Below are 17,551 nucleotides of genomic sequence, written 5' to 3' on the forward strand. Positions count from 1 at the left end.
GTGATCCTATCACCAGAACTGTGCTTCGGAGTGTTTTTTCCTCTCTAAATTTTGTACCAAGATATTGTCTGGGTGACATGAAACTTTGCATCCTCTTGCCTCAGCATCCAAATACTAAGATTATAGGAATGTAACACCATACCTGGCTGGTGTTCTTCAACTTAGGGCAGGACGTATATTTAAGCTACACCACAGCCCATTTTGCTTTGTATACTTTTTGGATAGTCTCACTTTTCCACATGGGGCTGGTTTCACACCAAGATCCTCCTCTGTATGCCTCTCTGTACCGAGGATAACAAACATGAGTCACCACACATCATTTGATGGCTGAGATGATCTTTGGTAACATTTTTCTTGTTTTTGTTAGTTTGTTTTTGTTGTTGTTTTTGGCCAGTCCTGGGGCTTGTACTCGGGGCCTGAGCACTGTCCCTGGATTCTTTTTGCTCAAGGCTACCACTCTACCTCTTGAGCCACAGCACCACTTCTGGCATTTTCTGTTTATGTGGTGCTGAGGAATCAAACCCAGGGTTTGTGCATGCTAGGCAAGCACTCTACCACTGAGCCACATTCCCAGGCCCTGGGTTTGTTTTGAACTGTGAATCTCCTTATCTCCACCTCCCAAGTAGCTAAGATTACAGATGGGCACCACCATACACAGTTGTGTTCTGTATATGTCTACCAATCTTCACTGAGTTTTGAATTCAGAGCCTCACATTTATTAAGCACAGGCTCCACCCCAAACCTTTCCTCCAGTTCCTGTCTTGAGTTTTGAAAGATATCTTTGTATATAAAATTTTAGGTTAGTACTTTTTTTTCTATCAGTAATTGAAAGTAGTGAATCTGCTGTTTTCTCATTTGTAATGTATTGGGTGAGAAATCTTATGCCACCTTGAGTTTTGTTTCTTTGCATCCACTAAAACGATCACTCTTACAGGTCCTGTGTGTGTGTCAGCTAGTTGCTGTCTGTAATCTTCCTAGGTGATTCTTTTCAAGGACCAAGTTTCTTGATTCAGTATTGTTAGCATAGTGAGACAGACTAGTGGTTTCTGACTGAGCTCCTCTCCCTAAGCCTGGGAACTCATTAAACAATCTGGGGGCAATACTAGGACTCAAAACAATCTATTTCCCAATTTTAAGGAATCAGTATTTGCTGTCTGATATGGCTTGAAAATTCTTGTCTTATATATCTCCTCTCCCACTTTGTTGTTACCTCAAAGAATAAAACTGGTCTGTTTATTTTGGCCTAAACAGAATATAATACACTGTTTTCTATTTCTTTTTGTGGGGATATAAATTACTTTTATTGGATTATGTCAATTATATGGAGGGGGGGATTTCTTAGTTACATCTCCTCATATGTTTCCACTGTATTTTAATCAACTTCCTCTATCACTCTCTCTGAAACCCTCCCTCTAAAACGTAGTATTTGCAACAGGTTTCCTTATTTCATTTTCATAGTTTTACTTTGTGTTTCTCTGTGATCACAAATCCAGTTGAGCTGTTTTCTCTAAGGTCCCTGGAAACTTGATCATGGGATAACTAAACAAATGCTTATTCACTTGTTATTTGAAATTATGGAGTATGCTCACAAACCATCTTATTTCTCAGATTTCTTGGAAATTAGAGTAATACCAGTCATTAATGGCACTAAGTGACCCACTAGAAAAATGTCTGATGACTGTTTCTTATACTCTCCTGGCCTAAAAGTCTTAGTACCAAATGGAAGAATGTTCCATTAGGAGACACAATAATGATCACACTAAACTGAAACTTCAGACTGCTATCAACTTACTTTGGGCTTCTTATACCTCTGAATCTATGGAAAGAAAAGAGAGTTGTGTTGGCTGGGATAGTTAATTTAGACTCCTAAGAGGAAAATGTGGTACTACTTCAGACAGTAGGTAAGGAAAGATGTGCTTGGAGAGTCTTTAGGGCTTTTTTTTTTCATTGGTATACCTTGTGATTAAGGTAAATGGAACACTACAACAACCCTAAACCTAGACAAGACTATTAATAACCCATACATATTAGAAATAATGCTTTGGTTGACCCTATCAAGGAAAGTACAAAAATGCGCTTGCCAAAGGCAAAGGAAATATGGAATATGTCGTAGAAGGTAGTTATAAATACCAGCTGTGATTGTGACCAGTTACAGAAATGAGGCATCCAATTATAAATATTTCCTTCTTAATTACACAAACATATGTCCGATAAGCTAATATTTCTGTGTTTTTTAAAAATATGGAATGCCTCATGAATTTGTGTGTCATCCTTTCTCAGGGGCCATGCTAATCTTCTTTGTATTGTTCCAATTTTAGTATATGTGCTGCTAAAGCTAGCACAATATTTTTGTTTTAAAAAAATTCCCTTATATTCCATAATATATGCTGAATGAATGATACTGAAGTATTTAAGTATTTTTAACTATATAGCTTATCATTCAAGTTATGAATTATCAAAGACTTTGCTTGGTTTTCTGGGAAGGGATTTGTGTGATTTTTGTTGTGTCCATTATAGTTGTATTCTTTTAAGTGGAAGTATGACCTTGCTATTGTCATTATTTGTATATATGATTTAAGGAGGTGTGTGACAGTACCAAGTTGACAAAAGGTGAAGTTAGTGTAGAGGAAATTATATAAGCAAAGAACCATTACATTCAGAGACTTGTCCTCAATCATAAATATTATAGATAATGGAGCTTAGTGGCTATGTAGTGTACTTGTTTACATTATTTAATTTAATTAATTAATTTATTTATTTTTTGCCAGTCCTGGGCCTTGAACTCAGGGCCTGAGCACTGTCCCTGGCTTCTTTTTGCTCAAGGCTAGCACTCTGCCACTTGAGTCACAGCACCACTTCTGGCCTTTTTCTGTATATGTGGTGCTGGGGAATCGAACCCAGGACTTCAAGTATATGAGGCAAGCGCTCTTGCCACTAGGCCATATCCCCAGCCCTGTTTACATTATTTTAAACTGAAAATAATTTTACACATTTTTAGGGACAGTGTATTAATCTGACACATATATACAATATATAATTGTCAGTTTTTGTGATTAGAATGATTTTTATTTTTTTTTTATCAGTACTGGGGCTTGAACCCAGAGCCTGATCACTGACCCTGAACTCTTTTTGCTCAAGGTTAGCACTCTACTACATTGAGTCACAGCTCCACTTCTGGTTTTCTGATGGCTAATTGGTGATATATCTCATGGGGGCTTTTCAGATCTGGCTGGCTTCAAAACATGCTCCTCAGGTCTGAGACTCCTGATTAGCTAGTATTATAGGCACAAGCCACTGGCATCTATCTATTTGTTTTTTTTTTTAAACATATATTATTTCTTTGTGTCGTTCCCTTCCCCTTTCCTCTAGAGTTTGTACTTTCCTCCTCTTTCTTTCCTTCCTCTATTTTTCTCTTTCCCCTTTCTCTTTCTCTTTTCTTTGTTTGTTTCCTTTACTTACTTTGCTTCAAAATACCTATTTTCAAGTTCAGATTATTTTTCTCCTGCTTTATCTAATCTTTTATTTAGGCCATATTTTACATTACTTTTTGCTTATTTCACTCTTCAGTCCTAATATTTCTGTTGGATTCTTTTGTATGTGCTGATTTCAAGTCTTATATGTTGGATATGGGTGCTGTTCCTAAGAGTTTGTTCAAGGCTAGTGCTCTTCCACTTGAACCAAAGCCTCACTTTCAGCTTTTTAGTGGTTAGTTGGAGATAAGTGTCTCATGGTCTCATGGACTTTCCTGCTTGGGCTAGCTTTGAACCACAGTCCTCTAATCTCAGCCTCCTGAGTATCTGGGATTACAGGCATAAGCTACTGGTGCCTGGCCATTGGGTTATTTTTTTAGTATCTATGTCCTTCAATTGAACTTTTCATTCAGAAGACAGAGTGTTAAAATTTATTTCATTATTCACCTATTTACTTTTGTTAGTTATAGGGCTTGGACACAGGGCCTGATAGCTGTCCCTTTTTTTTTTGCTGAATGCCAGTGCTCTAGCACTTTGAGCCACAGTTCCACTTCCAGTTTTTAGGTAGTTAAGTGGAGATAAAAGTCTCATGGACATTCCTACCCAGGCTGGCTTTGAACCATGGTTCTCAGATCTCAGCTTCCCTGAGTAGCTAGGATTACAGGCCTCAGCCACCTGTGCCTGGCTATATTATTCTAATTTCCTGAATCATCCATATTCTCTTATGTCATAGAGTTTCCTAGAAATATTTGTTTTGAATTCTTTAGCACTTATTTTGTTGATATTTTCTTTATTTTGTTTGTGGGGGGAGTTTCATGTTGCCTTTCCTTTTTATACTTGTTTTGTCTCACAATTGATATTTACACCTCTGATATATCAGCTGTCTCTACTAATTTTATAGTAAAAGACTTTCTCTTTTAGATATGTCCCAGGATGCCAGTTAGGGAGTTGAAATTAGATTTAATCTCAGGTGAGTGCTATAGTATAGAATCCATATACTTGCTCCATCTGTAATTAATGGTTGAAATACTTATCAGGGCAGGTTTACAGTATGACACCTGCAGCTGCAGCCATGAGTTGTCCATCATTTTCTCCAGTTGTTATAGAGGCAGGGATGCTCTGGCAAGCCCAGGCAGGGGAGGTGTAGTATGATTAACCAGTGAGTGAACAAGATACCCACATGTGTGGGGGTCACTCCATAGGGCCTGGGTAGGCATACATGGTACACCTGGAAATGAGAGCAAAGTACCCATCAGTATCTATGAGCCATGCAGATGTAGAGATCATGGGCTGTATGGTGCTCATCAATGTCTGAGAGACATGTGGAGTTCAAATAGTAACTGCAAGTCCAGTATGCCCAGGTAGGCTACCTGTCAATACCATAGGGGTGGGGCCCTTCAGGTAGACTTGGGAAAATTTAGTGTGGTATTATACTGGCAGTGGAGGGACACTTATCTATGTTAATGATGGTATATAGGTAGGACTGTTTGGAACCTTGAGTTATGGTATGATGGTCAGCTTCTGTATGCTCAGTTGCAAAATTGAGGCAGATAGTACTAGCATATGTGGAAAAAGGTACAATGTGGAATGGGACCCATCTATGGAACTGTGCAGTACTCATATTCCTTTATACCTCCTTAAACTGGGCTCAAAGCCCACAGGAGTCCCAAAGTTCCCCAATAATAAAAACTTCAGGTATCCATGGTGTCAGTGGAGACTGCTGAGAGTTTTCAATTAATCATTTCTTCATTGTAGGAAGACCCACTCAGTTTCAAGCTTATCCTAACTGGGGCAAGATGTTGGTCACTGCAAAGTACTTGGTTTCCTTTATCATAAGGTTGTTCTTGGGTCCCATATTTCATAACTTCTTTGTTTCATCCATACTAAACACTAGCACTCTCCCCAAAAGGTCTAGCCAATAAAAACAGCTGTTGTTTTAGTCCTTCTTTGTAGGACAGAAGCATGTCTGGTACTTGTAGGTGGTCATCTTGTCAGAAGTACATTCTGGGTCTTTGAAAAAATGTGGAAAATATTTGCTAGATATAGTCATGTAAAGGACATTTTACTCTCTCAACTGAATTAAAAGACAAAGGAGGTTGCTGAAAAAAATATGTCCAAATATAGTGTTAAGTTAGGGATATCTGAATCAATACCTTACTATTCCAAATAGTTCATAGGTGGCAAATCCTGATCAGACTTGTTCGGGGAGGGAAGATGAAGAAGTATGTAATTGGATACCAACAGTTTTTTCATTATAGTAGTTTTTTAGGTGTGTTCATAAATTTCAGGGTTTGCAGAGGTTACTGGGACTGACCTGAAGTAAACAAGATGGATCACAGATAGGGGCTCAAGCCTCATACTTTTGCAGTCAAGCATAATTATTCCACTGACTTAATATTTTAAGGTGCTGTTAAAATGTTTGAAAGTTAGTTTCCACTGATTAAATTGATAAAAACTGCAACAGGTTCTGTATGATGTGATGACTACTTGTGAAGGTCATGTGGCTGGGCAAGAGGAATATGGGAGCTAGAGTAGGATTAGTGTTACAAACCTCTCTAGAAGATAATGATATTGTCATTCAGTCAGGTTGCAAAATTCCCAGGATGAAATCTATAGACATCATTACTTTCTCATGTCTTTAATGTGGCACACCAAGTAGGAATTTTGGTAGTATCTATCATCTGAGCTATAGGAAGAAAAAAGAATCAATAAGCTTGTGAGGCCAGATTATAGTGGGTTTGGGAGGTTAGGAATTGATTAAGTAAAGTTGCTGAGAACAAAATGTCCAAGTACAAAGTTTAAGAAAAAGGTAAGAAAATGGTAAGTTAAGAGAAGAAGCATGGGGTTCATCTCAGTGGCAAAGCCTGTCCCCAGCACACACAAGGCCATGGGTTCCAAATCCAACATTAAATACAAAACAAAGCAAACCAAACAGCATACTAGTAACAAGCAGAATGACAAAGCAGTCTGTAGATCAGCCAGAAAATCCTTGATATTTTATCAATTCAAAGGCTACAAAAAATGAAAGACTTCATGTTCAGAGCAATTGATGGACATAGGAGAGAGAGTTAAAAGGATTAAACAGTTCTTCACAGTAAAGAGCTTTACAAATATAGGAAGACTCAAAGAAGTAGGTGATTTCAAGGAAGGCAGAGATAGAAGAGGAGCACAGAGATATCTAACTTGAAGCTTTCTAAAGCGACTAAGAGCTTACACAAAACAAGGCAAGTTTATATGGCTAAAGAAAAGTATAAGCTTTACAAATGCAATCTATTATGACAGATGAAAGAGGAGTGTTAGCTTAAAAGGAGGAGGCATGTGATATTAAAAATGTCTTGATATAGGTGTTAGTCTCATGGTTGTGTTCATCAAGACGAAAGTTTTGTCAATGAAAGTTTAAAAATTGATATATATTTTTAAAGTATCATTTTATGTCTCATTAACCCTGAGGAGTTATCCTTATAAAATGGATATTTACTTATAATTTGTGTTTAAAATTTCTCCCAGAATTTAAGGATAATTTTAATTTTTATGAAGATCAACTCAACATTATGTTTGCTTGGTTAATGTTATGATGAATCAGCTTTTACTCTCTAAGGTAGCTAAAATTAGGGAAATGCCCCAGAGTCACAATGCTTTAATCTTGTGTTTTTCTTTTTATCTTTAGAAGTATCAAAAAGCCTGTTCTGCTAAGCAGGAACAAACAGCTCTTGGGTATCTGTAGCCACCACTGTTCTCAAGATTTGACAAACTTCACTGAAAGAAGGAGCTTAATCTATTCCCCTGCAGACATATTTCTACTTAAAAAAATCATGCCCATGGTGGTCACAGTAGTACAGAAAGTTCTCTTTGATACTGAGAACATACTGAAGTTTTCATCAGATGATTTCGGACTTCTGGAGTGGTACTCCCTAAGTCTATCAGGGAAAAGAAATATATCACTTTTCTTATTAAAAATCATTTGTAGTAAGAACTATGCAGAAATTGTTCCAACTAACCATAATATATTAACACAAGTGAAGGGAAATAAAAACTTACTGAGTTTAAAAATAGCTTTATTTAGCATACCAAGAACACAGAAACCTAAGAAAACCATATTTAGTATAAACATAAAAGTTAAATACCATAATTTAATGTAAACCAAGCATTGAAAATGTGAAGTATTATAATAAAAATACATGCTACTTCAATAGTTATTCAATCAAATCATCAATCTTAAAGAAGTCACTATGAGCAATAACAAACACAAAATCTCTTATTTGCATTGGTCAATAGAAAACAAATACAATTTCTTGTGATATTTAGAGCAGGAAAGCAAAAAGTGCCAGTTACAGGATTCTAGGTACAACCACTGCATGTAGAGACTTAGAAATCATTCTACTAGAAGACCAATGAGCACATCCTTTTATTTAGATACAAATAGGTTGATTCAATTTAGTTACTATTTAAGAAGTGTATTAAATATATTCTGCAAAAATAAACCTTTATTAAAAACGATCAAAAGCGAATGTAATACGAATCAGGTAAGAAAGGCAAAAGCACAAAAATATATATTATTCCAGATAAGCCCCTTAATTATAATAAATGTTAACAAACTCGGTTTATAAAACCAGATAGGGTAGCAAAAGGGATCTTTGTAAAAAAATGCAAAACATTAAAACAGAACTAATATTGTGTTTGAAGAAAGTGGTATTTTGTTTATTCTCTCATTACCATGAAAAAGCTGCCATAAGATCATGGCCGATGCAGTTATTACTATAGAGTAGTGTTTTCATTAGCCATGTTAGTTTAAAGATTGGGTTTTTGCTCTCAGGATTAGCATTCAATATTATATTGCAATTCAGGTATCTCTAAGATGCAGCATTAAACTCAACATCCGGAGTTCAAAAAGTAAAGCAAGTTGTAATAAGATACCTAATAAGAAGAATTCAATTCTTTGTCTAATCCTGTAGTTTTCAAATTTTTTGGTCTCCTTCCAGATTCCCTGAATGGCTTGTAAGAAACCCTAAGGGTCCACTGGTCACACTTTAAAAATTGCTGGTCTTATCTAAAGCTTGATATTAATGACAAAATATTTCACACTAAAGGGCCCTTAATTTTTCATTTAGAAACAACCCATAAACTCCACACATGTCTACATTACTCACTGGGTCAAACAATCCTACCTTCAGACTTAATTAGAAACCAAAGATCACCATGTACGTTTTGTGACTATTATCAAGGTATAATCATTCTTAGTCTAGGAAAGCCATTAACTAAAAATTTAGTATGTATTCCAAACATCTTTCCCTGTTTATACAGAGTTCGCAATCATCTTTAAATTGGCACAACTATGTACAGTCAAGTAACAGAGCTCACACACTCAGTTTGGGAACACATAAGCTATTTTTGGAGCAATCTGCTCAATTTATCAATATAAAAAATCTCTGGTTAATTTTAGGGAATGAGAGGGAGAAACTCATCCCAATATACCACACGAACATAATATTAGTGTCTTATATTTGAAAAGTCTTCTTACTGTACAAAGTATTTATACATATATTGTCTCATATCACCCTTTTATTTTTCTGATCTAGTTTATGTTGGCCATTCACTTGCAGCCTGTTCCCTCTGCTCCAAGGGAAAAGTAAAAATCCCAACAGTACGAAAAAAAATCTGACAAAAATGTAAAATGAAATAGCAATGATAATATACATTGTTAGGTACTGGATCTATACCTAGATCTAGTGGGCACCTACAACAACACACACACTTTGCAATTTTCTTCAACCAATTGAACAATATAAAAACAGTTTAGAATTTAATGAAAACTTGTCTTCTTATAATCTTAGGCAAAGATTGCATCATGTATAAAAACATTAAGAAAGCAATTTAAAAAATTTATTCTAACTTAAATTCTTGGGTGCCTGAAGAATCTGTGATGGTAAAGAGAGAATAAACAGGAGAGTACAATACGATGAAAGAGTGAGAAGAAAATAATTTTTGTCCCTTCCTAGTGAGAAAAGGAGTAAAAAAAAACAGTATCTATTGACTATCATTAATCCCTATATCCACTTTAGAAATTATTCCATGCCAGGAAATTCTCCCCATCAGGATGTTAGTACAAATAGCATGGGATGCTAAGTAAGCAAACTGTTTAATTAGAGTGTGGGGAGAAGGCATCAAACAAGAAGAAAATCCCAAATATAAAACGAGTCAAATACCAGTAATGATCAATCACTTTCTTGCTATGCATTTGAAAGCAAGTATTGCTTTCTATGTGCATTTCTGAGATGGTTTTTAAAATGGAGAATGACTCAGCATTTTTCCCTTTCAAAATAGAAGGTTAAACCTGTAAGAATAAGGAAACCTTCTAAATATATCCTCTTGGCAAATTTCTACAGCATGTTACTCACTATCTGCTACTACATAAATTGTTGGTGCCTCTTTTTTTCTTCTTCCAAATTTAGTGAGTAATGTTGCCCTTACAGGTAATTTAGATACAAGTGTTAATGAGTTTTAAGACAATTGCACACATACTGGATGGATACACATGTGCACATGTATATGCATATATTCACACATGTATATGTAGCTCTCATTATGTCACATGAAGATCTCTACTAGTATGCTTTTTTTCTCTTCACATTCTACCTCTAGCCAAAAAAATGAGCACAAGTAATAAGTATAAAATAGAAAAAAAATCATTAAAGAAAATCAAACCAGTTAAATGTGAAGTGGTATGCTGTAAGAGTCTAATAAAATAAGTCAACACACATTTATGTAGTGGTAAAGTGCTAGAAAGTTTTTTTCATTAGTATTTTAAAAATGATTAAAGTAAAAAGAAGTTTGCACAGCTTCATTTGATGGTGGTTACCACAGGCACCATAGCAATGGCATTGGCTGAGTTAGAGTTGACTATGTCTTCATACTCTGGGGGTGGATCTAAATGAGGAGGTTCTGTTTCACTACTCCGCAGGTTCACCTGGCCAGTGGCTTCCTCGTAGGTTGGTGGGGGATCACAGTTGGATAGGCGAGTGGAGACAGAATCTGATCGCCCAACTACATATTCCAGAAAGCTCGGAGACAATCCACTGCCATCAAATACTTCATCTGGTGGGAGAGGTGGAGTGATGATATTAAGGTTCTGAGGGAATGGAATATGGTCTTCAGTCACTGTTTGTCTACGAGTTTTGTTTCTTAGGAAACATCTCCAGATTAGGAAAATGACAAGGAGGATAATAAAGAGACCAAAGATTAATGGAAAGGTTAGATAAAACTGAAACCAGTCACTTCCTCTATTAGTCTCTCCTTGCTGCGCTTTTGTGTAGGTGCTCCAAAACTCCCTCTGAAAAATACAAAAAATAAATCCAAAATCAGTATGCTCAAGAGAAAGGAAATAGCAGATGAACGAATATCTAGGTTCAATGAACACTATGAACCAAAGACCAAAACTGGATTTGTTGGTTCGAATAACTTACAGCCTATAGTTTTCATGACAAGAAACTAAACATACAGAAACTTCTCAGCTTAGGATGGGCTATATCCTGAGAAACTGGTTGTAAATTGAAAACATCACTAAGCAAAATGCATTTAATAAACAAAACTAGTAAGCACCACAGTTTCACATATATCCCACCACAGAGTCTAGATTTTTCCCCCACTGGGATCACATGGCTGAGTGGTAGCCACAGCTTTCTGCCACTATCTTACTGCATAGTAGTAGCCCAAGGAAATAGCAAAATTCAATCTCTGATGTATGGTTTTACATTGGACACATGCCATTTTCACAATGTTGCAAAGTCAAAACAACTGTAAGTCAAACTACCATTAGTTAGGGGACTACTTATGCATCATTGTGCACACTATGAGTGCTCTCTAAAATAATCAGAATCCAAGACTCTTTTTCAATACTTGGAGATATTTACACTTTTCAGCTATGACCTATTAAGAGAAAAAAAAAGTCAGGCCAGACATGTTGGCACCTTGTTGTAATCCCAGGTACTCAAGATTCTGAAGTTCAGAGGGTCATAGTTATAAGTGAGCCTAGGCAAAAGGTTAATGAAATCCCATCTAAATCAACAAGCCAGGTCGGGTGGGTGAGTGTCTGTGTCACAACTGCATAGAGGCATATGTAGATAGATCACAGTCTGAGACTAGCCTGGGCAAAAGTAACTGGAAAATAACTAAATAAAAAGGTCTAGGCTGCAGATCCCAAAGAAACATAAACCCTATGGTGTCCCTCATAGGGAATAATTAGTACATGATTAGGCTAGTAATAGCAGAAGATCACAATACCCCAATAGCTATACCCTTATGAACACATAAGATGATGCTAAGTGAAATGAACTCCACATTATGGAAACAAGTGTTATATCATTGTTGTAATTATTTTCAACATGCCATGTGAAACCACAACTTTTTTTTCTTTTGTTTGTTTTGCTTTGTTTTGTTTCTCTTGTATTCCCTTCCTGTGGTTGTACCCCTGCTATCACTGTATCTCATCTGAGTACTCTGGATACTGTATTACCTGTATTATAACTAGGGAAGGGAAAGGGAATACCAAAATCGAGAGACAAAGGATAAAAAGACAAACCATTCCAAAAGCAATGCTTACAAAACCATTTGTTGTAAACCAACTGTACAACTCATGGGAGGGAGATGGGGGAAAATGAGGGAGGAGGTAACAAGTGGAACAAAAAATGTACTCACTGCCTTACATATGAAACTAACCCCTCTGTACTTCACTTTGACAAAAAAGTAATTTTTTTTTTTTTAAAAAAAAGGTCTGGGCTGGGAATGTGGCTTAGTGGAAGAGTGCTTGCCTTGCATGCATGAAGCCCTGGGTTCGATTCCTCAGCACCCATAAACAGAAAAGACCAGAAGTGGTGTTGTGGCTTCAGTGGTAGTTGGAGTCTTGAGTAAAAAGAAGCCAGGGACAGTGCTTAGGCCCCGAAGTCCAAGCCCCAGGACTGGCAAAAAGAAAAAAGAAAAAAGAAAAAAAAGGTCTGGATATAGCTCAAGTGGTAGAGCACCAGGTTGGGTTCAAATCTTAGTACTACCCTGCCCCCCCCAAAAAAAAAGCCCCTCTTACATAACAAATATAAGACAATGGTAATTCCATATCCAACTTTAAGGTTCTCATTACATTATTGCCATCATCATTAGTAGTATGTGTTAGTTTAGGATACTCTAGATTTTTAGTACCCAAACACTCCACAGATGGACACCTTGTTTTCTAATGGTTCCTTTTGATGTATGGTTCCAACAAACATTGTTCCTCAACTCCTTTTCCAACAGCATTGTTTAGTATGCAGGTGTTGACTGAAAGTTAAAATTATATATGATGAACAAGTGACTCATGTCTGTAATCCAAGCTACTCAGGAGATTGAGAGCTGAGGGTCGTGGTTTGATGCCAGAACAGGCAGGAAAGTGTGAAAGACTCTTATCTCCACTAAACTATCAAAAACTTCCAGAAGCAGAGCTATGGCTCAAGTGGCAGAAACCTAGCCTCGAGCAAAAGTATTTCAGGGACAGTCCTCAGGTCCCAAGTTCAAGCCCCAGGAACAGTACTAAAAAAATTATGTATCATTCCTAGGAGGGACCTCAAGGTATTATAGAAAATATTTAGGGTACTTTTAACTTAAACAATAATTCCAAAGAGAAAGTGGTTTAGTATTTTACATGTTTAATACTTGACGCTAAATATTTAATGGCTGAGGAGTAAATACTTAAAAGACCCTTTGAAGACAATGAAATAATAAATAAATAAAATACTTAGTATTTTTTTCAGGAAACTACAACCAATTGCTAGATATGGGATTTGAGCAACTTAATCTTTTAAGCCATAATTTCCTCACCTGTAAATTTAGATAACATAAACAACTTATGGGTTGTCCCAGCACTAAATAACATCTACAACATATCTACCTAATTATCTGATTATCTAGACTATATATGTACATGTATGTACACCCAATATATATACACTCAATAAATATATATACAAATATATATATACATATATACTCTCACTATATATACTCAATAAATAATAGTGATTATGATTCATTTTTATAGATCATAGCCAAGTCTATGCTGCTAAATGTCTGATTAATTTATCCCTTATCTTGGTACAGAGGCCACCCTTAATCTTCAGTGCACTGACTCATTTCTCTCTTCTCCTCAATTTTCCCTACCAGTGTTATTCATGTTTTCATCACTGCAACAACTTGAGAAAAACAATTTAAAAAGAGAGAATTTAATTTGGCTCATGGTTTCAGAGGCTTCAGTACATGTGCCCATGGTCACTGATTCTGTGGTTCCTTAGTTATTGTAAAGCAATATAATGGAAGGGTGTGGGTGAAACACAGCTTATCTTCTCATGGAAGCTAGGAAGCAGAAAGAGATGAGGAAGGGGTTAGAGACAATATATAGCTTCCTAAAACATGCTCCATAACCTAGTTAAATCCCCTGTCTGGAAGTTTCTACCATCTCCCAATAATGCCATCAAATAATGAATTCCTCACTGGATTAACCCACTAAATAGATCAGAGTATTCATGATCCAATCACATCTTAATTATAAGATATACTAGCTGGAGACCAAGCTACAACTTGGGAGCTATTTGGGGCAAACTTCATATTCAACCCATAACTCTTTTTTTGTTGTTTTTTTTTTTTTTTTAAAAGAGATTGCTTGAACCATGGCCTTGTGAATGCTAGGCAAGTGCTCTACCACTGAGATACATCCCTAGCCCCTGACTCTATTTTCCAATGTTTAAATTTAGTCAATACTCTCTTGCAGTCATATTTATTTTTTAGATATTACAAGTCATTTATATTATTTAAATCTCTGGTACCAAAGGAAGGAGCCAAATTGGCAAAAGAGGAGCTGGGAACAAGTTAGATCACTGTCCCAATGAGAAAATTAAGGGAGTTGGACGACATCAGAGATTTCAAACTCAGATATCCCATGGAGGTATGACTTTTACATAAAATACAAAATCTTGTCCAAAGTAAGAGTCTGGACACTAAAGCTACATGTTTTATGGTCTCATATCTAATTACTTGGTCACTCAGCCCTTTAAATTTGCAATGACACAAAGTCCTCAGTGTTCTACCCTCTGAAGTCAGATCTTGTCTAAGGCACATTATTCCTTCAATGTTCTTTGATTCTAAGATGTACTTGGATATGGTATGAAAAACTCTTGATGATTTACTAAAGAGGTACACACGGTCATAATGAATTTTACTTTTAGGAAGAAATGAAAACATAAGAGAGATTCAATATTTAAAAAAGCCAGAAGTAGGCCTTGGGCCTAGCATGTTAGGCCAGCTAAGCCTTCTAAACTGGACTACATATCAAGTCCAGGTTTTTTTTTGCTTTTTAAGAGAAACTAGCAAACATGTTCTTAAAATTGTACAGTCACTTTTTATATTGTCACCAATACAATTGGTAAGTTTAATAATTTTCAGGAAGTAAATCTTAACTATGTAAAAATTCACTAATGAAGAAACAACTGAACATGAAAACAAATTAGTTATAATTTCATCACAATGATGTTAGCAACTATTAGTATTCTGGCTTACATCTTTTAAAAATGTTTTACATCTGGGATTTGCACCAAGGGAAAATGTAAAAGCAATATGCTCTCAGTATTAGATATTTCAAGCCATGTGGCCACTTTCTTAGAAAATTCAATTTTCCTTACATGCTTAATATGAACTAAAATGCAAGCCTGTTAAGCTAGACACTGTTGGCTCATGCCACTTAGGAGGCAGAGATAGAAAAGATTTTGATTTGGTATCAGCCTGTGCAAAAACTTAGTGAGACCCTATCTCAACTTAGCTTAGTGTAGTGGCACAGATCTGTCCATCTCCACTTGGCAAGAGGCTAATATCAGGAGGATCATGGTTCCATGACATTTCAGGCAAAAATGGTCATGAGACTACTTGTTAACAGAAAAATCAGGGCATAGTAGTATATTTCTATCATCATAGTTACAGTGGAAAGTGTATATAGGAGGGTTATGATCCAGATTGTCATGTGCAAAAATTAAGACTCTATTTCAAAATAACAAGAGGAAAGATAACCAGAAACATGGCTCAGGTAGTAGATGCTTGTCTAGAAACTATGATACTTTGAATTCAAAACCCAGTATTGCCAAAACAAAGCAAGTCTGCTGAAATTCCAATCAAAATATTTTCAATTAAGGTATCAATGATCTGAATACAGAGGTATTTGCAGATGTATTTCTTTGGGAAGGATCAAACTGATTTGAAATCAAGATCAACATTACTGTTGGCATTCAAATAGGTTCAGTGTATGTATCTACTGGGTATCTATACAGAACATATACAAAAGATATTCAGAAAGAGAAAATGACTTCAAGAATTTAGTAAAGCAATTTTTTGTTTGGTTTTACTGGTCCTGGGCTTGAACTCTGAGCCTGAGTGCTGTCCCTGAGCTCCTTTTGCTCAAGGCTAGCATTCTACCACTTGAGCCACAGTGCCACTTCCTGCTTTTTCTGTGATTAAATGGAGATAAGAGTCTCACAGACATTCCTGGCCAGCCTGGCTTCAAACTGCAATCCTCAGATCTCAGCCTCCTGAGTAGCTAGGATTACAGGCATGAGCCACCAGCACCCAGCACAGAGCAATGTTTTCAAAGAGAGAATGAGTACTAGCTAAAAATTACACTGAAGTGACACAATTTTGCACTACTCAATCAAGAACTGCTAGGATAATTAAATCATAGTTTTGAAGAAACTTTCAGCACATCAAAAGGATTGCTTAATCAAGAAAAGAATTCTTAAATAGAATTCACTGATTCATTGTGATTCTGGATCTTTACATAGGAAGTTTCAACCTGTGCTAAGGAGCCTTAGTGTATCCACTGTCTCTTCCTGTAATATTTTCAGGGTATCTGATCTTACACTGAAGTCTTTGATCTATTTGCACTTGATTCTGGTGCAGGGTGATATATAAAGATCTAACTTCAGTTTTCTGTACATGTATAGCCAATTCTGCTAGTGTCATATGTTGAAGAGGCTGTCTTTCTTCCATCCTGTGTTTTTGGATACTTTATCAAATATTATGTGGCTATAGGTCTGTGGGTTAATTTCTGGATCTGGGCATTTATTCAGTTGACCACACACTAAAGCCACCCACATGACCACATTCATTGCAGCATTGTTTACCACAGACAAGACATGGAATGAACCCAGATGTCCTCAGTATATGTATGAATCAAGAAAATGTGTGTATATACACAATGGAATTCTATGCTTTCGTCAGAAAGAATGATATTGACCTGTTCAAAAGGAAATGAAAAGGCGTGGAAAAATTATACAAAATAAGCCAGATCCAAAGAAACACGGATTCCCTCATTTATAATAACTAGAATGTGCTTATAAATCTACAAGTAAACCCAATAGATAGTAAAAAGACAATTACATCTGGACATGATTAATTAAACGGCAGTCTAAACATTCACACAGTGAGAACAAATGAGGATATTCTTAGGAGAGGATCAGAAGGGCTCAATAGCTATGTGGATAAGATCATACAAAATGATGCTTATCAAAATGAACAAGAAATGGAAGTAGGTGGTTTTTTATTGTACTGTTTGTGGTTCTTTTTCTTTTCTTTTTTCTCTGGTTTAGTCCCTTCTGTCACTGATTTTTTATTAAATTTCTGTACCCTCTGTCTTGTATATAAGTTTGTTTGATTTGGGGAAGGGAAGGGAAGCACAGAAATGGTGGGACAAAGGGTGAACCAATTCAGAAGTAAATCCCACTAGACACTATGTTGGAAATGAACTCTACCACTTCGCGGGGAGGGGGGAAGTCAGGAGGGGAAAAACTGGGAAAGAATGATGGAGGAGGTACCACTGTTCAGATGGAAATATGCTTATTACCTGACTCATGTAACTGTAACCCCTTTGTAAATCACTTTTACAATATTTTTTTTAAAAGAAGAGAATTCATAGTTTTACAACAGGCTAAATTCAAGGGCATAATAAACACAATCTGAAGGTGCCAAAGAGGTTTGACAACTAATTCACAGGACAATGCCCCAAGAGGGAGGTGTTTCATCAT

General features: G+C 36.3%; 1 protein-coding gene and 1 non-coding gene across 5 annotated transcripts in view; both read right to left on the bottom strand.

Moving 5' to 3' along the window:
• Positions 1–2,235: 2,235 nt before the first annotated feature.
• On the bottom strand, positions 2,236–2,342 carry LOC125344476. The gene has a single exon (XR_007209572.1). It is a non-coding gene; the product is annotated as a U6 spliceosomal RNA (small nuclear RNA).
• A 5,166-nt stretch (positions 2,343–7,508) lies between these two features.
• Prrg1 (proline rich and Gla domain 1) overlaps positions 7,509–17,551 on the bottom strand; it is an 85,601-nt gene continuing 75,558 nt past the window's right edge. For all 4 annotated transcript variants that reach the window (XM_048336321.1, XM_048336319.1, XM_048336320.1 and 1 more), the window contains exon 4: positions 7,509–10,797. In XM_048336321.1, the coding sequence (XP_048192278.1) occupies positions 10,309–10,797 (489 nt within the window). In that variant the 3' untranslated portion in view covers positions 7,509–10,308. The remainder of the gene's footprint in view (positions 10,798–17,551) is intronic.

Source organism: Perognathus longimembris, chromosome 28 (assembly GCF_023159225.1).
Source record: "Perognathus longimembris pacificus isolate PPM17 chromosome 28, ASM2315922v1, whole genome shotgun sequence".
NCBI classification, from domain to species: Eukaryota; Metazoa; Chordata; class Mammalia; order Rodentia; family Heteromyidae; genus Perognathus; species Perognathus longimembris.